Source organism: Globicephala melas, chromosome 21 (genome assembly GCF_963455315.2).
Source record: "Globicephala melas chromosome 21, mGloMel1.2, whole genome shotgun sequence".
Lineage (NCBI taxonomy): Eukaryota > Metazoa > Chordata > Mammalia > Artiodactyla > Delphinidae > Globicephala > Globicephala melas.
The window spans coordinates 16,787,110-16,812,433 of NC_083334.1; the positions used below are offsets into that span (position 1 = coordinate 16,787,110).

The 25,324-nt window shown below is 38.5% G+C and overlaps 1 protein-coding gene across 3 annotated transcripts in view; it reads left to right on the forward strand.

Annotated features, from left to right (window-relative positions):
- Positions 1 to 19,088, forward strand: part of ASAH1 (N-acylsphingosine amidohydrolase 1) — a 46,178-nt gene extending 27,090 nt beyond the window's left edge. For all 3 annotated transcript variants that reach the window (XM_030831464.3, XM_060291393.2, XM_060291394.2), the window contains 12 exons: positions 1,173 to 1,263; positions 1,673 to 1,759; positions 5,396 to 5,474; positions 8,708 to 8,782; positions 9,620 to 9,665; positions 10,236 to 10,380; positions 10,921 to 10,975; positions 11,107 to 11,188; positions 16,140 to 16,271; positions 16,378 to 16,501; positions 16,932 to 16,988; positions 18,163 to 19,088. In XM_030831464.3, the coding sequence (XP_030687324.1) occupies positions 1,173 to 1,263; positions 1,673 to 1,759; positions 5,396 to 5,474; positions 8,708 to 8,782; positions 9,620 to 9,665; positions 10,236 to 10,380; positions 10,921 to 10,975; positions 11,107 to 11,188; positions 16,140 to 16,271; positions 16,378 to 16,501; positions 16,932 to 16,988; positions 18,163 to 18,252 (1,063 nt within the window). In that variant the 3' untranslated portion in view covers positions 18,253 to 19,088. The remainder of the gene's footprint in view (positions 1 to 1,172; positions 1,264 to 1,672; positions 1,760 to 5,395; positions 5,475 to 8,707; positions 8,783 to 9,619; positions 9,666 to 10,235; positions 10,381 to 10,920; positions 10,976 to 11,106; positions 11,189 to 16,139; positions 16,272 to 16,377; positions 16,502 to 16,931; positions 16,989 to 18,162) is intronic.
- Positions 19,089 to 25,324: the final 6,236 nt, after the last annotated feature.

Sequence of the window (25,324 nt, forward strand, 5' to 3'; positions counted from 1 at the left end):
TTGTAGTTTTTCTTATGTCAGGGTTTCCGAAAGCAAGCTCATCACACGAGATGAATTGTGCCGAAACACAGCAGTAGAGGGCTGCCGCTGGCTCAGGCAAAACAGCGCCGTCTGTCCTGCTGTGGTAGCTTTTATTTAAGTATTATCTATGTTTACATTTTAAGACTTGTTTTCTTAACATTCCAGAAATGTCAAAGCAGCGACATATGCTTTTATTGATTATACAAGCAATAATGGGCTTTCTTGAAAACATCCCGTGCTTCGTCCTTGAGCGCAAAAGTAGCACAAGGACATTTCCTTGCATTCCCACCATTCTGATTATACTGAGGACATCTCATGGATCAGTGCCTGAAGCACTCAATGCTTATTTGCAGGCCCCTGGTTTGCGGGGGGGGGGCGGGGGGCTCAAAACATCCAGGACTGTTTACAGTTCTGGCTTATTCACATGCCCCCGGTTTGCCGGGGGGGCTCAAAGCAATCAGGACTGTTTGCAGTTCTGGCTTATTCGCCAGCCCCCAGTTTGCTGGGGGGAGGGGGCTCATGGGTCACATCTCCTTTCCATGTCCTCAGTTATTCCACTACAACTGAGAAGAGAGGAAAGAGAGGAAGTACAGTAGGAAGAGTAGCATGACCGAGGGAATGGTAAAGTTTCTTGAAGCCAGTCATGGGAAGCTCATACACTGTGTTGCCACTCTGGGGGCTTAAAAAGTGACCTTACTGAAGCCAGCGCTGGAGTCAGTGGTTTGACAGTAGTGTTAAGACCGTCTAAGAGGGAATTCTGAGACTGGGAAACCAACTGGGGAAGTGCCCAGAGCCTAGACTAAATCTTCGTAGAGATTTAGGAGGGAGAAAAGGGCAGATATTTTCTAGCAGTGATATTGAGCTTACGTATAGCTCTTGAGCCAAAGTTGATTATTTTGCCTATCACCACAACACGTTAACCTTCTAGAACATATAATTCTAGGATTTCTAAAATGTCTTGTGATTGTATATACAACATAGGGCAGAAGTGCTGGGTGGGAAATGAGCTTTTTCTACGAGTTTTGGTTTGAGTACCAGTTTCTCTATTGTTATTAAGAATATGTCTCTAACATATCCATATAGATGTAACTGTCTGACCATCATCAAAAAACTGCTTTTAACATTTCAAGATGATACACCTCTCATTACAGCTATAGGGGTCCGGTTCCGTGGTACACTATAAATCTCGATTTACCACCGTACAAAAGATGGCATGAATTGATGGTTGACAAGGCACCAGCGGTATGCTATGATTCTTAAATCTTTTGTTTCTGACTTTACTGGATATAATTGCATTTGAAAGAACACGTCATGATATTATGTACCAAGTATTTTAAGAATCTGCTTTCCATGGTTCTCTGCCATTTACAATAAATGATAGTAGAGGAAAGATGTCATTTCTCTGTAGCGTCTTGCTCTTTTTACTAGCCTTTGCCTTTGTTTCTTTAGCTCATATCATATGCATCATCTAAATGGTTAATCAAATGTCATGTTAAAGATGTGTTTACATATACGTTTTTAAATAGTACTCCTCTATTTAGCTGCATATGGGTAAGTCAGAAGGTCTAGATCTGTTTTCATTATACCAGTATTAATCTTAAATGTCAACACTTCTTTATGTCTCTTATCAACTTTTAAATTTATTTTTCAGCTAAAAGTTATAGTGAATTCCCTGAAAAATATGATAAATGCATTTGAGCCAAGTGGAAAAATTGTGCAGTTAGTGGATCAAAAGTTGGTAAGAAATATTATTTCCTACAGTAAATGTTAAACACACACAGGTACACATATACACACACGAGTTCAGCAAAGGCTCTGTTATTTATTTAAAGGCATAATTTGGACAAGTGTGCTTTTATTCCAGACTACTGTCAAAACTTCAGAGGGACTTAAAATTCTGGGGCTTGGTAATATTACAGTAATAGGACATAAAATAGCATGGCAAATTTTGGCAGTTAGCTGCTCTTTAATGTTTTCTAAAAGTATGAACTGTTTTACAGAGCATTGGGCAAATATCCGTGTTTCATCTGGGAGTACAGCATTTCCTTCTGTGATGTGTACTTAGGTTTGCAAGTTCACTATTGAAAATTTGGGTTTTTCTTAAGTACTTTGCCTGAGCATGTCAAGACACTGAGCGATGTTCTAGATATGACCAAATGACACGCTCAGCCCAGCCCTGCCCCTCAGTAGCTGTGACCATTGAAACGCACTTGGGTTGTGTGTTTCGTGTCTTTGTGCGTTCACCAGACCATTTCATTTCTTGGTCCTGCAGGAAGATTCCATTTCTCAGACCCTTTTTTTATTTAGATGAAACCAGTAGAAAATCTAGGGCCTGGGCCCTAGAGCCCCCAGAGAGATCCTCATCACCCTCTTTCAGTCTGTGCTTTGGGGAAAGGATTGGGGAGGAAACCAAGGCCCTAGGGCAGATGTTTTAACCTCAATAGTGATGACATGTGGGATTGGATAATACTTTGTCATGGGCACTGTCTGTGCATTGTAGGGTGTTGAGCAGCGTCCTTGGCCTCGACTCACTGGGTGCCAGTAGCACCCCTTCAGTTGTGACAACCAAAAATGTCTCTAGACTTCACCAAATCTTCCCGGGGGGAAAGCCATCCCCGGTTGAGAATCATTGTCCTAGAGGCTGGACGTTCCGGGCATACCATTCCTATGACACTTGTACCTGCCAACCACCAAACCTGTTATTCCTCATGTTTGTGCTCTCAGAGCCTTTGATTAAGGCTATCCTTTATGTTCATACTCACCAGACTTCCCCAAAATACAAATGTTGGCAGAAGCAGTAGCAGAAGAGGCCCCCAGATGCCCCAGGTGCCCTAATCCCCCTAACCTGCGTGTCAGCAGGGAAGGCAGCATGCAGAAGGTTTAAGTGCCCAGACTTCGCAATCAGACATTAAGGGTTTTGTTTGTTCTTTAAACATTGGATTTTAAGGTTAGATCAGTCACACACTAGCTGTGTGTCCTTCGACAAGTTTCTTAACATATGCAACTTCAGATTTCTCTCCAGGGAGAATTTACTAATAATACATATTTCATATGGTGGTTGTGAGGATTAAATGACTTACTGTATGTAAAGCCCAGTGCTTGCATGTAAAAAATGGTAAACAACTGTTCAGTAAGTCATTTTCGTCTGTTAAATTGGCAGGAGTGTTCCACTTGTGCAATGCTTTGAATTCCTAGGCAAAAAAATGATTTGCCTAGTTAGATAACATTACATATAATTACCAAGTTAGTGAAAAATGAGACTTGCAAATCTTAAACACATTATCTTAGCAAGAGGCTGTAAGCTTAATTCTTTATCTAATTGTTAGTGAATAGTTGCAGTTGAGAATAAAAGTATATATGAATGGGTAAAGAGGATGTGGCATATATATACATACAATGGAATAATAGCCATAGAAAAGAATGAAATCCTGCCATTTGTGACAACATGGAAAGACCTAGACGGTATTATGCTAAGTGAAATAAGTCAGAGGAGGACAGATACTGTATGTTGTCACTTACATGTGGAATTTAAAAAACTGAACAGACGTTAAGAAAACAGAAACAGAGTCATACATACAGAGAATAAACAGGTAGTTGCCAGAGGGGAGAGGGGTTGGGGGGAGGAGAGGAACAGGTGAGGGAGATTAAGAGGTACAGACTTAAAGTTACAAAATAAAAGAGTCATGGGTATAAAATGCACAGTGTGGGGAATATAATTAATAATAATAATTTAACGTCTTTTTATGGTGACAGATATAACTAGACTTGATCATTTTTAAATGTATAGAATATTGAATCGCCGTGTTGTGTACTGGGAACTAACATAGTGTTGTAGGTCAATTATACTTCAAAAGCAAAGTAACTCATAGAAAAAGAGATCAGATTCGGGAAGGTGGATTGGATGAAGGTGGTCAAAAGGTACAAACTTCAGTTACAAGATAAATAAGTACTAGAGATGTAATGTACAGCATGATGATTGTAATTAACGCTGCTGTGTGTTACATATGAAAGCTGTTAAAGGAGAAAATCCCAAGAGTTCTCATCACAAGAAAAAAATTTTTTTCTTTTTTTTAAAATTTTATATTTATTTGAGATGATGGATGTTCACTGAATTTATTTTGGTAATCACTAAATGACATATATAAATCAGACCATGCAAAAGAAGTATGTATGTCCACCATTGAATTTGCTCATGTGTCCGTTGTTTGCTAACAGGATGTGGTAATGCATCTCAGCCTAAGATTGGCTGTTAACCTTACAAGTGTTTTGTGAATCACTAGAATACAGATTTGTTGCTATGAGTGTGGGAAGGGAATAGTACATTAGTACCCCTCATCCTTGGGAGATACATTCCAAGACCCCCAGTGGATGCCTGAAACTGTAGATAGTACTGAACCCTATGTGTACTTTGTTTTTTTCCTATAAGTACATACCTATAAGTTTAATTTTTAAACTAGGCACAGTAGGAGATTAACAACAACTAATAATAAAATAGAACAATTATAACAGTACAGTGTAATAAAAGTCACGTGAATGTGCCCTCTCTCTCAAGCTATCATACTGTCCTGTACTCACCCTTCTTCTTTGTGATGATGTGAGATGATTAAATGCTTACATGATGAGATGAAGTGAGGTGAATGAAGTGGGCATTGTGACATACCATTAGGCTACTAGTGACCTGACGTTACTTCAGAAGCAGGAGCATCTGCTTCTGGTGATCCTGGATCATCAAGCCATGACAAAGCTGATGGTTGAATGTCAGGAGCAGACAGTGTCAGTGGTTGGGGACCCCAGGTGGGACAGGGTAGGATGGCAGGAGATTTCATCGTGCTACTCAGAATGGCATGCAGTTTAGTACTCATGAATTGTTTACTTCTGGGATCTTCCATTTAATATTTTTGGGCTGTGGTTGACCATGGGTAACAAACCTCAGACAGCAAGACCACGGTCAAGGAAGGACAGCAGTAATGAGGGTGTGATGTTAATGGCTAGAGGGCAAGTTTGAGCAGAGATGAGGAATGCTTGTTGTGATGTTCCTGTGTTGTGAGCCATGTTAGGACATCCAAGTGGAATTATTCTAGTTCATCTCTCTAGAGAATAGGGTGAACTATAAGGCAGGAAAAAACAATCTGAGAATCATAGGTCTCTGCCTAGTACTTGAGATGAGTTTATGGGGTACACAAGCAAGAGTTATAGGGGCCCAATATTGAGTATAACATAGAATCTTTTAGAAATACATGATGTGAAAGTGCTTTCAAAAGTAAGCTTTGATCATCTATTATGGCAGCAATAGCTAGTACAAATTATATGTAAAAGAACCAAATCTCAAAGCCACACTTTAGGCTGAATGACTGTTAGTGTATTTGTTTTTCAGCCTGGTCTACTTGGCAACTTTCCCGGGCCTTTCGAGGAGGAAATGAAGGGGATTGCAGCAGTTACTGAAATACCTTTAGGTAAAGTTCACCTGGCAGCTTTTTTTTTTTTTTGCGGTACACGGGCCTCTCACTGCTGTGGCCTCTCCCGTTGCGGAGCACAGGCTCCGGACGCACAGGCTCAGCGGCCATGGCTCACGGGCCCAGCCGCTCCGCGGCATGTGGGATCTTCCCGGACCAGGGCGCGAACCTGTGTCCCCTGCATCGGCAGGCGGACTTTCAACCACTGCGCCACCAGGGAAGCCCCCACTTGGCAGCTTTTAAAACACTGAATAAAGTACTTAAAATTTTTTTTATTGAGGTATGGTATACATACAATAAAGTGCACAGATATTAAGTATACAGCGCAATCGAGGTTTTTAAATGCATACATGCGTGTAATCACAGCTCAGAACAAGATACAGAAACAAATTCCAGCAATCCAGCATGCTCCATCCTGCACTTTCGCACAGTTCTGAGTCCCCTGTTAACCACTGTTCTGACTTCACTGTAGATTAATTTTGCCTCTTGAACGTCTTACAAACAGAGCCGAACAGTATGAACTGTTGTCTGGTTTCTTGCACTTATCATTATAGGTAGTAGGCTATTGTATGAATAGGATATTTTTTGTTTCCAGATTTGGGATATTAAGAATAAAGCAGTTATGAACACTCTTGTACATGTCCTTTGATGGGCATACGCACTCATTTCTCTGCGATATGTCCTGGGTCATAGGGTAGCTACATGTTTAGCCTTGTACACTCTGCCAGCCAGTTTTCCAAAGTGATTGTACCCATTGACAGTCAACCTGGTACAAGAGTCTTCCTTTTCTCCACTTGCTAATTCTCCACGTGATAGTCTCAGTCTTTTATTTGGTCCACTTTGTCGAGTGTGTTATATTCGCCCATTATTGTTTAATTTGCATTTCCCTGATGACTAATGAGATTGAACAGTTTTTTGACCTTTTCCTTTCTTCCTTGCTTTCTTCTTCCCTTCCTCCCTCCCTCCCTCCTTCCTTCCTTCATTGTGCTTGTTAAATCTAATGCCCATTTTTATTGGTTTGAAGGAATTCTTTATATGTATACTGATACAGGTCCTTTGTCAGATATATGTATGCCAAACCTTCTCCCACACTGTAGCTTGCATTTATTTTCTTATTGGTGTCTTTTGATGAACAGAAATTCTTAATTTTAATGCAGTCCAATTTTTCAATTTTTTGATGGGTAGTGCTTTTTATGCCCATTTAAGTGATCTTTGCCTACCCCCAAACATATTCTTCTGTGTTTTCTTCTGTATGTTTTTGTTTACTTTTTTCATATAGGCCCATTGTGTATCTTGAATTAACTTTTGCATATGATATGAATTATGGATCAAGGTTCAAGTTTTCTCCAATTGACAATACCGTTTATTAAAAAGACTCTCATTCCCTCAGTAAATTGCAGTGGTGCCTTTGATATAAATCACATGATTGCGTGTATCTGATTCTATTTGGGGACTTTCCACCTAGTTTCATTTGTCTGTTTGTCTTTTCTTACACCAATACTATGTTACTGCAATTACTAAAGCTTTATAGTAAGTCTTAATATCAGGTACTGTAAGTTTTCTAACTTTCTTTTTTTCTTTAAAATTCTCTTAGGTAGTCTAGACCCTTTGCATTTCCACATAAATTTTAGAATCAACTTGACAAAAGAACCTACTGATATTTTCAGTGGGATTATAATCCTGAGTTTTCCAAGCCACAAACTTGGTATATGAGATTTCAGCATTTATTTAGGTTATTGATTTCTCTGAGCAGTATTTTTTTATTTTCAGGGAAGAGGTCTTGCATATCATTCATTCATCAAATCCTTTGTTATATCATTTATCATATTCTTCATATCATCATATCCTTAAATTAAGTATTGATGTTTTTGGAAGCTGTTTTTAAATTTTCCATTTCCAATTTATAGCACTTAATTTAATGAAAAAGACTTTTTCTGTTGCCCCAAAAGTTTTATTTTTAAGCCATCAAATCAATAGAGTTGTTATTTTAAGTAAACTCTATATACCTTGGTTTTACAAGAGATGACTGAGAATTTCTAAAAATCAATAGTATTTATCAACAAAAGTGGCTAGATTTTTTTTGTTTTTGCTTCTTTAAAAAGATAATTAACATACTAGAAATATGTTTTTTCAGTCTATATGAGAAATGTCTTTAATTCCTTTATTATGTAAAGGACTCTAGCAAATGAATACCACGTATAACTCAAGAGAAAAATGGATTGAGAAGATTAACAGATGAGTCATAATAAAATAAGAGTGGAATTTCACCAAAATAGAAATCAAATGGAAATAAAATAAACATTAGGGTGGGAAAAAAACATATTAAGCTTAACATGTTAACATGAAATGGAACAGAGAAAAAGTGTGTTGTATACCTTCAAATTAAAAGCTGAGTGGTATTATTATTGTACAGGTTAGGAAAAATGTTCAAAAATTAAAAATGTTTTACAATGGAATTTCTTGATAAGCTCAGCACTTATTTTACTGTCTCTTTTCTCACCTTAGAAATATTAGTCACACTCTAAAAACCTGAGCAAAATACATTTTCAGCATCCAACCAAGACCCAGATGTATTAAATTATCATATTTGAGCCCTCCAAAGAAAACTAAAATGAAGCATATTGTCGAAAACTATGGACATTATGTTGCCGTATAATTCCAACATGCCCAGATGTTCAGCTTGTCCAATAGTTGCTTCTCTGGGGACTCATTTTATCTTGAATCTGCAGAAAGTACAGGCTACTGAGACACCTGCACCCAACCAGCCATTCAGACTCACTCAGACTGTCTGCGGACACTTACGTATGCCCAGGCAGAAACTCACACGGCGATGATATTTCAACCTTTTCTTTCTTTTTTTTTTTTTTACATCTTTTTTGGAGTATAATTGCTTTACAATGGTGTGTTAGTTTCTGCTTTATAACGAAGTGAATCAGTTATACATATACACATGTTCCCATATCTCCTCCCTCTTGCGTCTCCCTCCCTCCCACCCTCCCCTTCCCACCCCTCCAGGCGGTCACAAAGCAGAGCTGGTCTCCCTGTGCTTTGCGGCTGCTTCCCACTAGCTATCTACCCTACGTTTGGTAGTGATATATGTCCATGCCTCTCTCTCGCTTTGTCACAGCTTACCCTTCCCCCTCCCCATATCTCAACCTTTTCTTAAAAAAAGAATTTTCTAACAATGTCATAGTTCTATATATTGACCAAAAGTTTCCTGTCTTTTCTCATAGGAGAGATTATTTCATTCAATATTTTCTATGAATTTTTTACCATTTGTACTTCAATAATAACAGAAGACAAAGAAGGTAAATAAATGTGTGCTGAGGGAAGGTGGGTGGTACAAGGTACAAAGTAGAAGAAAAATCTTTAACTAAATGAAATTAGAACTTGTAAAATACAGGCTTGCTATGTAAATACCATGTGCATGTTGCATATGGTTTTATAGATCTTGGTAAGTTTTTGAAAGTGAATTGAAAGCTGTTCTTATTTTAAGACCACTGTAATGCCTATTAAAGTTTAATTCAGGTATGCAAAACTCTTGGAAGAAGTGTTTCAGGATTATAAACATTCTTACTATTCTTCATAGTCTACTTATACCCCTATTTATGATTTGATATAAGTACTCACAGGGGCAGGACAGACTTTCTCCCATCATTTTCCAGCCAAGGGACCCTGTGCTCACTTTTCCATGTTTTTCCTGACAAGTGCCCAGTGTACAAGGCACAGGATGATTTACCCTGATTCACTCTTAGTTTTGACCTGTTCTCTGGGTATAGCTGTAGGTGACAATCCCTGAAGGGAAGCGTGTTGGTAAGTTGCATTAGATGAGGCTGAGATAGCTGTGTCTGAGTAGGACTGTGTCATAGTGAACCACAAAATGACCACCTACCCTTGTCCCATATTCCAGTCTCAGTTCTCTGGAACCCTGTGCTCTCAGGTATTGGGGGGGAATCTGGCCAGTGTGACAGGGACAGCAGTTTGATCTTGTTACAGCCTATGATATCAGATGCTGCTTAATTCTTATTGTTGGATTGAACAGTTGGGAATATCACTTAAACAAAATTAAGTGTCCAGCTTTGGTTTAGAATCAGTCATACTGTCATAATTGCTGTTACATGTCTCTTCTGCTTACTTTGAATTAGGTCATCTACTACATGCCCGAAACATGGATTTTGGAGTATTTCTTGGGTAAGTAAAACATGTGGTGTGTCTCAGTCCCTGAGAAGAGTAGGTTGTATTACACTGATGAAAAGTAAGTCCCAAGTCATTCCCAGAATATGACCAGAAGTAGAGATCCTAGATTCCGTAGTTTTGAGACCAGGTGGGCACACTCTTATTCATTTATTTGAGAGTTTGTAGCTGAGGTGCACCCAGTGGACAGAAATCTGGAGCATGCTTGAAGGCCCTAGATGCACTTCTAGTTTATTGCTTAGAAGGAAGAGTAGCATTCTATTTCATGTGTCTTCTTGACCTTTCTGAAAAAAATATAACAGGGCTTTGTAATTAGAGACCTAAATACTAACCTGGGGTTTGCTAATATAGGCTGTGCCATGTTGGGGGAGTTACTTAACTTCTCTGAGCCTCAGTTTTATCATGTGGAAAATGGAGGCTAAAACTACCCATACTGAAAAATCCTTGTGAGGATTGATCATTAGGGATTAGGTAGATAAAGCACATGGTATAATGCCTGACCATCATTATCATATTCATCATTATTATCATTGTTATCAAATGTCAACTGAAATTTGTCTTTTGTAGGTGGAATGTAAACAATAATACCTGGGTCGTAACTGAGGAACTAAAACCTTTAACAGTGAATTTGGACTTCCAAAGAAACAATAAAACTGTCTTCAAGGCGGCAGGCTTTGCTGGCTATGTGGGCATGTTAACAGGATTCAAACCAGTAAGGAATCTGTTGTTACATAATTTTACAGGTAGCTCTCTGTGAAAGGTGGAGTCTAAGGAAATGAGGACCTAAAAAGAATATGAAGCCCCAGTTCATCGCATTGTACTTGTTGTTACCTTCCTTCTTAGGTTTGAGCTCACATGGTAGAGAAGAGTAGGAAGCGGGGGTTTCAGAGCCTTTTGTGGAGATAAAGCATGTGGTGGGTCTCAAGGGCTGGGAGTGTAAATCTGGATCTGGCCATGGGTCTGCCCCTTAAGCAAGTTAGTCATTAAGTCTCTGCACTTAAGTTTCCTGGTCAGAAAATTGTGGCCAACAGCATCCCACCTACTTATCTCACGCAGTATATGTGAAAAATGCTTTGAACTTCTAAAAAAGCTCTGTTAATAGAAGGTCAGAGTATCATGGTTTTGATTTTTCTCCCCCCACCCCGGCTCAATTTCCCAATCCAGGACCTGATATAACAGTGTAAAATAGCACAGTGAGGGGGCCTTAAACAGGATGGCTGAGGTTTCTGACATTGCTTGGTTTTCTTTTCAGGGACTACTTAGTCTTACGCTTAATGAACGTTTCAGTACAAATGGCGGTTTTATGGGTGAGTAGAGAGTTCTTAAATAAAATGGGAATTTCATAGCTGTTTTAAGAGGAGGGCTAGACTGTGCCTTCTGGTTAATAGTTTAATGTCTTCTAGGACCTGTGACACTGTGTGTGTTTGATCTCTTCCAGGTGTCATAGAATGGATTTTGGGAAAGAAAGATGCCAAGTGGATAGGGTTTATCATTAGATCAGTTCTGGAAAATAGCACAAGGTAATCTGTTTGGTTGCTTTATTATCAGATTTAATATTTATTATTTTTTTCTTGAGATACAGTTGACATACTAGTTTAAGATGTACTACAAGATGTTTAGATATTTGTATATATGGCATAATGATTACCACAATAAGTCTAGTTAACATCCATCACCTCACATAGTTACACATTTCTTTTTTTTTTTTTCTTTTCTTTTTTTATTTTTTTGCGGTGTGTGGGCCTCTCACCGCTGTGGCCTCTCCCGTTGCGGAGCACAGGCTCCGGACGCGCAGGCTCAGCGGCCATGGCTCACGGGCCTAGCCGCTCCGCGGCATGTGGGATCTTCCCGGACCAGGGCATGAACCCATGTCCCCTGCATCGGCAGGTGGACTCTCAACCACTGCGCCACCAGGGAAGCCCTCTTTTTCCTTTTGATGAGAACTTTTAAGATTTCCTTTCTTTGCAACTTTCAAATATGCAGTACAGTATTATTAACTGTATACACTATGATATACATTACATCCCCAGGACTTATACTTATTTTATAACTGGAAGTTTGTACCTTTTTGACACTTCACCCGTTTTGCCCACCTGTCACCACCCACCCCCAGTCAACCACCAGTTTGTTCTCTGTATCTATGAATTCCTTTGTTTTTTGATTCCACTTATAAGTGTGATCACATGGTATTTGTCTTTCTCTGTCTGATTTATTTCATTTAGCAAAATGCTCTCAAGGTCCATCCATGTTGTCACAAATGGCAAGATTTCATTCTTTTTTTTTGGCTAAGTAATACTCTTGTATATGTACCACATCTTCTTTATCCATTCGTCCTTAGATGGACACTTAGGTTGTTTCCATAACTTGGCTTATTGTAAATAGTGCTGTGGTAAATGTGGGGCTGCAGACATCTTTCTGAGTTCATGTTTTCATGTCCTTCAGATAAACACTTGGAAGTGGGATTGGTGGTGGTGGTAATGGTGGTTTTAGCTTTTTGAGGAACCTCCATACTGGTGGTTTCATAGTGGCTGCACCAATTTACATTCCCACAAACAGTGCACAAGGGTTCCCTTTTCTCCACACCCTGGCCAACACTTGTTACCGCTTGTCTCTTTGATAATAGCCAGTCTGACATGTGAGATGATAGCTTATCGTGGCTTTGACTTGCATTTCCCACCTTCTCATGCACCTGTTGGCCATCTTTGGAAAAATGTCTATTCGGATTCTCTGTCCATTTTTTAACCAGGTTGTCTTTTTTTTTGCTATTGAGTGGTATGAGTTCCAGATATATTATGGATATTAACCCCTCCTCAGATAAATGATTTGCAAATATTTTCTCCCATTCACTAGGTTGCCTTTTCATTTTGTTGATGGTTTTATTTGTTTAGAAGCTTTTTAGTTTGAGGTATTCCCACTTGTTTATTTTTGTCTTTGTTGCCTTTGTTTTGGTGTCAAATCCAAAAACTCATTGCCAAGACCAGTGTCAGGGAGCTTATTGCCTGTGTTGTCCTTTAGGAGTTTTATGATTTCAGGTCTTACATTTAAGTCTTTAATCCATATTGATTTTTGTGTATGGTGTAAGATAGTGGTTTGGTTTCATTCTTTTGCATGTAGCTGTGCCGTTTCCCAAACACCATTTATTGAAGAGACTGTCCTTCTCCAATGTATATTCTTGGTTCTTTTTTCATAACTTAATTATGGGCTCTCTATTCTGTTCCATTGATCTATGTGTCTGTTTTTATGTCAGTACCATTGTTTTGATTACTATAGCTTTGTAATACAGTGTGGAATATAGTTATTCTTCTTTTTCAAGATTGCTTTGGCTATTCAGGGCCTTTTGTGATTCCATACAAATTTTAGGATTGTTCTATTTCTGTGAAAAATGCCTTTGGAATTTTGATAGGGATTGCAGTGACTCTGTAGCTTGTTTTGGGGTAGTTTGGACATTTTAACATTAATTCTTCCAGTCCATGACAGTGGAATATCTTTCTGTTTGTGTCTTCTTCTGCTTCTTTCAACAGTATCTTATAGTTCTCAGTGTACAGGTCTTTCACCTCCTTGGTTAAATTTATTCCCATGTATTTTATTCTTCTTTATAGAGATTTATATATATGTATATAAATTTATTTTTTTTATTTTTGGCTGCATTGGGTCTTCGTTGCTGTGTGTGGGCTTTCTCTAGTTGCGGTGAGCGGGCTTCTCATTGCAGTGGCTTCTCTTGTTGCGGAGCACAGGCTCTAGGCACGGGCTTCAGTAGTTGTGGCTCGTGGACTCAGTAGTTGTGGCTCGTGGACTCAGTAGTTGTGGCTTGTGGGCTCTAGAGCGCAGGCTCAGTAGTTGTAGTTGTGACATATGGGCTTAGTTGCTCCGCGGCATGTGGGATCTTCCCAGATCAGGGATCGAACCCGTGTTCCCTGCATTGGCAGGTGGATTCTTAACCACTGTGCCACCAGGGAAGCCCTATTTTATTCTTTTTAATGTAATTGTAAATGGGATTGTTTTCTTAATTTCTCTTTCTGATAGTTCGTTATTAGTGTATGGAACCACAACTGATTTTTGTATGCTGATTTTGTGTCCTGCAACTTTACTGAATTTATTATTCCTAACAGTTTTTTTGGCAGAGTCTTTAGGGATTTCTATATAGAGTATTATGTCATCTGCAGATAGTGACAATTTCAGTTCTTCCTTTCTGATTTGGATACCTTTTATTTCTTTTTCTTGCCTGATTACTCTGGCTAATACTGCCAATACTGTATTGAATAAAAAGGGCAAGAGTGGGCAACTTGGTCTTGTTCCTAATCTTAGAGAAAAAGCTTTTAGCTTTTCACTGCTGAGTATGATGTTAACTGTGGGCTTGTCATATATGGCCTTTATTATGTTGAGGTATGTTTCCTTTATACCCACTTTTTTGAGATGTTGAATAAATGGATGTTGAATTTTGTCAAATGCTTTTTCTGCATTTATTAAGATCATATTTTTATCCTTCATTTTGTTAATGGGTGTATCAAATTGATTTGTGGATGTTGAACCATCATTGCATCATGCTGTATGATCCTTTTAATATAGTTTATTTTAAATTACTCATATTAAAATATTTCCCAGCTTTATCTTCCACTGAGGAACTATTACAGAATTTCTTAGGTGAACCTTTGACACTCATGGAATTCTTCATGTTTTGTGTGTGTATGTTTATAGCAAGAAAATGAAATGATTTATTTAAAAAGTTCTGGGGATAGTGCCCCTATGAAGGGCATCTATGAATTTTTCTTGGTGTAAAAAAAAATCCCCACCCATACAGAAAATAAAAATTTGTATAATAAAATCTTCATTTAGATCATAGTACCCCAATGCAAATATGGTCACCTTATCTTTGATAAAGGAGGCAAGAATATACAGTGGAGAAAAGACAGCCTCTTCAGTAAGTGGTGCTGGGAAAACTGGACAGCTACATGTAAAAGAATGAAATTAGAACACTCCCTAACACCATACACAAAAATAAACTCAATATGGGTTAAAGACCTAAATGTAAGGCCAGACACTATAAAACTCTTCGAGGAAAACATAGGCAGAATACTCTATGACATAAATCACAGCAAGATCCTTTTTGACCCACCTCCTAGAGAAATGGAAATAAAAACAAAAATAAACAAATGGGACCTAATGAAACTTCAAAGCTTTTACACAGCAAAGGAAACCATAAACAAGATGAAAAGACAACCCTCAGAATGGGAGAAAATATTTGCAAACGAATCAACAGACAAAGGGTTAATCTCCAAAATATACAAGCAGCTCATGCAGCTCAATATCAAAAAAACAAACAGCCCAATCTAAAAATGGGCAGAAGACCTAAATAGACATTTCTCCAAAGAAGATACACAGATTGCCAACAAACACATGAAAGGATGCTCAACATCACTAATCATTAGAGAAATGCAAATCAAAACTACAATGAGGTATCACCTCACACCAGTCAGAATGGCCATCATCAAAAAATCTACAAACAATAAAATACTGGAGAGGGTGTGGAGAAAAGTGGGAACCCTCCACTGTTGGTGGGAATGTAAATTGGTGCAGCCACTATGGGGAACAGTGTGGAGGTTCCTTAAAAAACTAAAAATAGAACTGCCATATGACCCAGCAATACCACTGGGCATATACCCTGAGAAAACCGTAATTCAAAGAGTCACGTACCACAATGTTCATTGCAGCACTATTTACAATAGCCAGGACTTGGAAGCAACTTAAGTGTCCATCAAGAGATGAATGGATGAAGAAGATGTGGCACATATATACAATGGAATATTACTCAGCCATACAAAGAAACAAAGTTATTTGTAGTGAGGTGGATGGATCTAGAGTGTCATACAGAGTGAAGTAAGTCAGAAAGAGAATAATAAATACCATATGCTAACATATATATATGGAATCTAAATTTTTTTTTAAATGGTGCTGACAAACCTAGGGGCAGGACAGCAATAAAGACGCAGACATAGAGAATGGACTTGAGGACACGGGGAGGGGGAAGGGTAAGCTGGGACGAAGTGAGAGAGAGTGGCATGGACATATATACATACCAAATGTAAAATAGCTAGTGGGAAGCAGCTGCATAGCACAGGGAGATCAGCTTGGTGCTTTGTTACCACCTATTATATATATATATATATATATATATATAAATTTATATTATTTTTCCTAGTTCTATTGTTGAGTGAAAGGTATAGACTATAAGGGTGAAAGGTGATCTCTTGAGACCGTTTTTTTTTTTTGTCCTTCAGGTTAGAGGGAACATTTCAGATCTCAGTGTTTCACCACATAGGAGTCAGCGATTGTTTCTTCCTGAGCCATTGTTCACTATCCTTTTTAAAAAAAGGTGTTCCTCAGATATTTGTTTCCCTTTAGTTTCCACAGCTAAAAAATTCCCATTCCAAGTCGACTAAAAATGTTTCCTTTGTTTCAAATGTTTCTGTATAGTTATGAAGAAGCCAAGACTATATTGACCAAAACCAAAGTATTGGCCCCAGCATACTTTATCCTGGGAGGCAACAAGTCTGGGGAGGGTTGTGTGATTACACGAGACAGAGAACAGTCTTTGGATATATATGAGTAAGTACATTTGTTAAAGCAAAATAAGCAGACAGTAAAGCATAGACTGACGTGTGTACAGGTTTAAGGAATGAAACCTAGGAGGAATCTCTGTTTTTGTATCTAGACTCGACCCCAAGCAGGGTATATGGTATGTGGTGCAAACAAATTATGACCGTTGGAAAAATCCCTTCTTCCTTGATAATCGCAGAACACCTGCAAAGATGTGTCTAAACCAGACAACCCAAGAGGTACGTTCACAGTGTCATATACAGAAAGAAATGGTGACTATTAAAGGTTATGTCCATTCTGGCATTTTCCATTGGCCTTTGAAGAATTTATAAACCTCCCATTAGTCATTGTCTCTGGACAGTCCCAACTGAGTTTCTGTTTTGTTTTTAATGTAAAGAGCAAAATTTTGCCGTACTTTTTCGTTTCTTAGTTAATGCCGGACACCACTCTGTGGAGTTGAATGGCAAGAATTCAAGAGGGGAGGAAGAGAAAGAAAGAAAATGTGATATATTAGAATCATCACCTGTAACAGTGACCCCAAGGGAAATTCTTTTATGGAGGAGCAGGGAGGTTGATTGAAGAATGTCTTGGTCTGATGACCCACTTGTGTGGATAAGGCTGCCAACATCTGTATTTAATGTACTGAAAACAACTATTTTTGTGTTTTAGAATATCTCATTTGCAACCATGTACGATGTCCTGTCAACAAAACCTGTCCTCAACAAGGTATTTTTTAAAATAATTAATTAATTAATTTGCTTTTAGGAAAAGAATTTGATCCCATGTTTTATCTTTCCCTGTTGTCTTGGATTAATCAGAGCTAGAATCCCAAGTCATGTTCAGCTTAAGGCTGCTTTTTAAAATGTTTTTGTGACCAAAGCCGTAACTCTTGGAATGTGACAAAGAAGTTGGTCACTGCAGCTTGATAATGCAGTTTGGTCAGAGTGTTATTTCCAGCTTTTCTTACATGGCATTTGGACTGAGTCTAGCATGTCAGTCTTGACTTCTCCGTCTGTGGGGAACCGAATGTTGTATGCTGCACCTGATACTTGACAAAGTCTGAAGTATCTTTTCAGACAACTTGCTTTCTTAGTGGATTAGGGTTTCTCTTAAACGTTATTACATCCTTTTATCTTATCCCTACTCTATAGCTAAAATATGCAAAAGTGTCCTAATCATCCAATTTGCCAGTAGCCCCTTCTTGTGTATTTCTGATCCTCTGATTTTCCCCATTTGTTCCTTCTCTTCTTTTCCTTGGTCCTTTTCCTAAACCCTCCCTGAAATCAGTGTGCCTCCATCACCTCTGCCAGAACAAACTGTCCTGTTCGTTAGCATGTGACTGAGAACCCGGCCCTGAGGGAAGCCTTCCTTATGCCCACTGACCCTGCCATACTTCTCATTTTGCCCACTCCATCTTCGTGTGAGCTCACGGTTGGGTTACTTACACATTCTGTGTGAGCTGGGTGTGTGCCTTCTGCATGTCTGCAGAGTTTCCCTCACTGCGTGAGAAATGCTTTCAGGATAAGGATAGCCAAAGCTAAACTGTTTATACTCCATAGTACACCATTCGTCTTTGTAAATTATGCATTGAGGAGGGTTAAGTGAGCCTGAAAGCTTTGGTGGTGAAGCAGTATACTGCTCAGAATTAAGACCTTGTAAAGAACTGAAGATTCTCTCCCACGCCTGTTTATATCATGACCTATTTTAGTTGTTATTGACTTATTAATTTTTGGGATCTTTATATTATATGATACTTATTTTGTATCTTTTCACATATATATTACATATTAATTATTTAATGTTAAGAATCTTCATAAGCAATTCCACAAGAAATGCTAATATGAGGCAGGTCATCTTAGAATTGAAAACATCCTCAAAGTAAAAATAACTTTTCTTTCAGCTGACGGTATACACAGCCTTGATAGACGTTACCAAAGGTCAATTTGAAACATACCTGCGGGACTGCCCAGACCCCTGTATAGGTTGGTGAGCACACACCTGGCCTATAGGGTGCGACCTGTATGACATCAAGATGGGAGCTCACACGGGGCTGAGAAGTACAGCTGTCTGATCTCCTTCAGAAGACTGAGACTGAGGACGGGTTCTCTGAGGTGTGAGCTTGTCCTGCTTGGTATGTTTACAATTCACAGGCTGTTTTTGCCGTAATGGTTGATTTTTCTTATATACAAATTAACTCCTTTTAGTGAAGTACAACAATCATCCAGAACTTACTGTGGTTCATTTCAGTCTGATTCATTTGAGGATGGGGATGGGTAATTACAACTATTGCGGGACCCACCCCCATGGAATAAAGCAAGATTCTCTGTGAGCACAGAATCCTGTACATCTGTGTAATAGTTAAATAGTCCATATTATTCAGTTTTTCACTTTTATTTACATATTTGTATGTTTTTGTCTTTTCTTCCTGGCTCTTACTATTAAAATTAATATACCATTGTTTTTGCTGTCTATGACAGCAGTGTATTTCACTAATTTTGATTGGAGGGGGATGAGACAGGCATTCAGCTGTATGTTCTCTTCATGGGCAGCACATGGGCTTTTGACTGAACAGAAGTATTTTCTGGGGTTCTTGAAGTAACAGCTTTGCAAGGCAGTCTTTTATACTCAGCATTGAAGTGTTTGCTTTTTTCATAACTAACCTACCACCCACTAACCCCAGGAAGTTATTAAATAAATTTCAAAAACAATCCTGGGTTCTATGAATCAATAGTAAATAAGGTCAAAGACTAGTGGAAAATGGGAGGTGAACTGTTAAACTCTCCTAAGTATCATTCATTTAATAAATAGATTTTTAGTTCTTCCTGATCAATATGTATTTTTTTAACTAAGTATAGTTACTAAAAATGTTTTTCAGAAATCTATGAGAAGTGCTGATAGGACTTGTTAACCTTTCAGACCTTCAGTTTTGAAATGTATGACAGTTGGGCAAGACTGTAGCTACTCCATTTCTGTATAATGTCAGCTGTATTCGTGACATTCAGTAAACAGTCATTGGAAGAAGTGTCAGTCAGCAGTCATGTGGGCTGAGTGTGTACCTCACGTGTTGGTTTGAGGGTGGGGATATGGAGAAATCTGAGCTGAATATAATATTTGAATTAACATTACAAGGGTTATGGAAGTGGGTTATTCAACTTAAGACTAAATGGTCACAGTCTTACATGACTAACCCTAACTCAGTGCTATCAACCGAGTGTGTGTCCAGAGGCAGCTTCTCCCCGACAGGTGGTGTGACTGCAGTGATGCTAGTATTATCTTAGTGAAGCAAGGAGAATTACAAGAGGATTTGTGTTGAAAACAAGATTCGATTAATTTTTTAAAAAATATTTTGTAATGTACACGTTTCATAACTTTTTAATAGAAAATGTCATGAATTTTTCATGAAGTCCCTTGTCCCCTCCAGTTTACCTCAGTGTGTCTTAAAACACTGTCATTTTCTATGTGCGCCATGGCACGCGAAAAGGTTGGAAAGCACCATCACAGAGCTCTGGGTGGAAAGTGAACCCGGAGGCCTTTCATCGCAGCTGCGTGCCCTGGGACAAGCCACCAAGCCTTCCTACACCCTCAGGTCTGCCTTTGTCAAGTGAGGGTTTAACCCCAGTTTTCTCCAGGGTTTTCTTCTAGCTTTATGAATCCAGATTTAAAATGCATCTCAGGTTAGGAGGCAGTTAGGTAGCAGCCGACCGCCAGGTGCTGTTGGAGACGTCAGAACCGTCGTAGTTTTCTTTATTCACAAACATGCATGGGTGAATCTAATCAAAAGTTTTCTTAATAAGTATTTCAAAATAATGACGACACACTAATTTGCAGAAAGCATGTGCATTGTTAAAGCAGTCATGGGCAGCTAGCTCGGATGCCTCCAAATAGCCTGTCAGTTGGAAGTGGACGTTATTTTTATACACAGATAACATCTGTATAATACATATGTATATCTTACACACTGACAGTAAATTTGTTTCATTTTGAAAACATGTAGCACCTGAGTTCAATGCCAACCCTATTTCAGTCTCAGGAAAACATAATCAATTCAAGTTATGCTCTATAGTAGCCCACTGGGCTAAACAAACAATTTCAACTCCCACATACAGATATGAGACTGGGGTGAGAGCATTATTTCAAAATATGATAAGAGATGGGTGTTCTAACACATCAACTTGCAAGACCATGCATACCCATGTATGTGTGGGTGAGTGAAATCTCATTACCCACAGGAGCAATGACCAAGGAGAAAAAACTTGATGTTAATAACAGTTTCTGTTATTCACATACTCAGGTACAATGAACCATTATCGCCAAATGGAATAAGTAAGACTTTCCATCTTAGTTACTGAAAATAAATATTTCCTTGTGTACCTAACACCTAATGACTGGCTTGCCCTGTCATTATCAGTAGAGAATTAAGTTTATCGTCTTGACTGTAGAAAATAGATTTTCAGTATTATGTGTTTTATCCTGTTAATTTACAGTTGCTAGATGGAATAAGGGAATCTGTAACAAATCAGTATGTACTGAACAATACCGTTGTCTTAGAAGCCAGGTAAAAATTTATATTTTTCAAATCATTTTCACGTTGAAAATCTGCCATGGCCAAAATAATCTGATATTGAAAATATTTTTCTGTCATCTCCTTAAGCTCTCAATGTGCCAAGAGCTAATATGATGGATTTTTAAAAAATCGTTAAGTTCTTTTTAGGAGAAGAGATTAGAGCTATTTTTTTTTCTTTTTTTAAAATCATAGAATTGATGATAGGCTATCCAGCTAGATCCTAGATTTCAAGAGTTGAGTACAAGTGCTTTTAACTTTTTTTTTTCAACTAAGCTACTTAAAACAGTGACAAATTCAGCACTAAAAACACAGAGAAGAGCTAATAAAATTTTCAAGTTGTTTATTAGAATTTTAATCAAAGCGATTATCCTTTGGTGTATCATTTTGTGTAAAATACTTTGAAATAAATTTTTAAATAACCAGTTGCAGCTTTGCCAAGTTAGTTAGAAAACAGAAGTGTAACTTTTACTGAAGAATTTTTTATAATTTTATTTTTGACAATTCCATTAGTTTTCCTACAGAGCAACTTTTTTGCCCTTCAAATTAAAACAAATTTAAAACTTTTAGCACTGAGCAGCAGTATTTTAGAGTTAATATTTTAGAGTTTAGCATAGAAAAACAGGAAGGTGCAATTTTTTTTATCAAGTGACATTTATGACATTGATTTAGAAGGAATGTTTTTTTCATGTTCTGCTTTAGATACTGCCACAAGGTTTACTTAACAGTAATTTTAAAATTTTATTAATAAAGTTATGTAACCTAGGTATAGGTGTGTGGGTTTATACCTACTATACTAGGTATAGTAAAATAAAGGATTTTGTCTGTGTACAGAGAATACCACATTAAATTTGTGTCAGACCTACTTTTTATCAGTTACACCTCGAAGCTACTTGATGGCTTCTGTACAGAAGCCAGTGGGCTAGGTTATTTTAATATTTTTTTGAATATACAAACAATATAGTAATTTATTCCTTTTGGTTAGAAAAAAATTTTTTTTAATGAAAAGAAACAGAAGTCTCTTTATTTCACTCTCCCTAATTCCACTCCTCTCCTGGGAGGTAACCCCTCACACATACTCTGTGCTATGTCCTATGCTTATTTTTGTTTTTCGTTTAGCAGTATTAATCTCCTTCCATGTCACTATCAATTTTCATCATACTTTTAAAATGCTTTGTAGGATTCTAAAATACATTTTGTGGACATTTAGTTTTTCATAGTTTTGCAATTGTAAGTAATGCTACAGTGAACATATTTCGAGTATGTGAAAGTTTACAGAGCAGATAATAAAGATGTGTTTAGGTGCACACTTACTTTGTACGCTACTACCGAAGCGCCTGCCATGCTGGAATCTTTATACACTTCCACCAACAGTGGGGAGAACGCCTTTTCCCAAGACAGTAATTGTTGTCAAATGACATCGGTGAACACATTTGTAAGAGTGAGTACAGTTACTCTATTTCCATTGCCAGATTCATTTTCAGAGAATCCCTGGGGCATCCTGTAAAGACATTCCTGGGGAGACGGGGTCAGGTGGGCTACAACTCCAATTTGGCAAAGGGTCCACTATGAGTACTGATAACAGGTGCCTGTGTCAGGGCAACTGAAAAAAAGAAGAAGGAAAACCCGATGGAGGACCCTCTAAACCTGGAAAATCTGATCTGAAAGGGTGGGAAGAAATCTAGGAATTGTGACTCTTGGCCCTGTGTTCCAAGACAGTATTTTCCACCTAGACAGAATCAACAGCTTGTAACTGAAGCACTTCACATTGAAGTCAACAAGTTCAACACTGAGTGGTGTATCCAGGGCTCTACAGTTACCATTTCGTAAATCAAGTCATTCTGGAAATACCAACTTACATAACATTCAACCCTTCTGGCTACTGAGTCACTGAATTCCAGAAGCCTTTGGGGACAACAACTTATCCAGCACTGGAATAAGAAAAAGATTCTATTCTGTCCTTCCACAGTGTCTGCCCAGAGATGGATAGAACCAGGCTGGAGTGATCCTTGGCCTTATTCATAAAGGCAATACTTAAGTGGTGCTCTGCTTGCAAGGCTTTCAAGGTACTGCTTTTGTCATGATTACATTTTATCCTAAGTACAAACAGGTCTGGCTCCCTTTTCTATATCCTTCTTACTTCCTGCAGCTCGACAAAGAAATGAACTGAGCGAACATTCATTCAGTAGGTGCACGTACAGTTCAGGAGAAAAGGGATAGTATTTTTAACAAATGGAACTGGAACAACTGGATACTAATCAGAAAATAAAGGAACATTGATCCATATCTCCATATACAAAAATTAATTCAAAATGATAATCAGTGACCTAAATGTAAAAATCTAAAGCTATAAAACCTCTAGGAGAAAACAAGAAAAATCTATGTGACCTTGGGTTATGGAAAAATTTCTTAGATATGATACTACATGCATGATGCATAAGAGAAAAAAGTAAATCAGCTTCCATCAAAACTGAGAACTTCTTTAATAAGCACTGAAAAAAGAATAGAAAGCCTCAGGAAAGATTTGCAGGTCACTGATCTAATAAAAGACTTTAGAATATATAAACAACTTTTACAACGCAAAAATAAGAAATCCAACAACCCAATTTTAAAAATAGGCACAATATCTGAAGACACTTCAAAGACAACATATGGACGGCAAGTGTGTACATGAGATGTTCCAGATCATTAGTTATTAGGGATGCGCAAGTCAAACCATAATGAGATACCACTACACACGTATTAGAATGTCTAAAAATTACAAAGACTGATGATACCAAGTGTTGGCTGGGACGTGGAGCAAGTGAAGTGGAAGCCTCAGTGTGTAATGGAGGAGTCATGAAAAATGGTACAGCTACACTGGGAAATCCAAACCGGAAACAATCCAGTGTGCATCAACAGATTAACGGATAAACAATGGTGTTATTGATAGGGACAGAGTAAAGGGACAAATTAGGTAATTAAAGAGTGAATCCCACTAGGGTCTGTAAGTAAAGAAAAAAGTATGGGAGACCCCTGTAAGTTAATGATCACTCAAGAAAGCAGGGTTGCTTAGCAACAAAACCATGCAATAGAAGCATGAGACATGCCCCAAAACAATAAAACAATGGTGGCAAGAGACCCACATCCATCCACCATACAGTGAGCTCAGTAAGTTAAATGATGCCTAGCACATGCTCTTCTGCGCACACTAAAAACAAAATATGAGGAAAAGGTGACATTATACCAAAACCTAAGATGATTTGCCATATTTAAGTACATGTTAATATCTTTTTGCTTGGCTTGACCAGGCAGGGACAGGAAGACCCCCCCCCCCGAACGTGGAGGAGGAGCTGATGATGGAAGCCTGACGTCTACTCGGGAGTGAGGAAGAAGGGGGTCTTTTCTCTCTCCCCACTTTTCCTTTGATTATAAAGCCGTAGCCCACTAAGTTCTCAGAGCCTGGCACCCTCTTGCCCGCCTGCCTGTAAGCCTCACAAGCGTCCTATTCTAGTAGGTCACTTCTTATGTATCACTTTGCCTTCGCTGAATTTTTCACTGAGACATAAAGAACCGGAGCTCCTCGGAGCCCCCCGAAACACCACCTAGCAGTCTCAGTATGTCCATACAATGTAACATTGTTCAGCAATTCAAAGGAATGAACTATGGATACATGCTACAACATGAATCTCAAAATAATATGCTGAGTAAAGAAAGCCAAAGACATACGCTGTACAGCTGCATTTATATAAATTTCTAGAAAATGCAAGCTAATCAATAGTGACAGCAAATCAGTGGTTACCTGGAGATGAGGTGAAGTAGGGCAGAGGTGAGACGGAAGGATTCCCAAGAGGCCTCAGGAAGCTTTGGGGGATGATGGGTACGTTTATTATCTTGACTGTGGTAAGGGTATCACGGGTGTATACCTATGTAAAAACTTAGCAAATTGTATAGAGTTCACAATAATCACTCAAATAAGGTTGTTAAAAATGTACCTGGGAGCACATTCAACAACATGGGTGGTCTGCTAGGTACTGGGGATACCATGTTGGGCAAAAAAGAAAAGGCAAGGTCTCTGTCTTTGTAGACACTAAAGACATTAAACAAAGAATCCTCCCTCCCATTTCCTTCCTCAGCTTCCCCTCCTTGCCACACACTCCCTCTCTGGTGACTACTGTGTCACAGGAGGAGGAGGTTAACATCAAAGAGGATTTATTCGATCACTGCTTCAGGCAAGGGCTGCTAGAGTTAGTGATCCTAGAGTTTTGAAGCCAGACTTGGGCGCTATTTAGAAGAGGACAGAATTCTCTTGTCTCTGTACAGATTGTTACATGCATTTTTGTGCTCTTAAAAAAGCCTATTAGCTCTCCTCAGGAAGAGCCAGCACTGGGTTAAAAAAAAAGGCTCAAAAATAAACCCACACACCTACAGCCAATTAATCTTCAACAAAAGAGGCATGAATATAAAATGGAGAAAAGACGGTCTCTTCGGCACCTAGTGTTGGGAAAGCTGGACAGTGAAA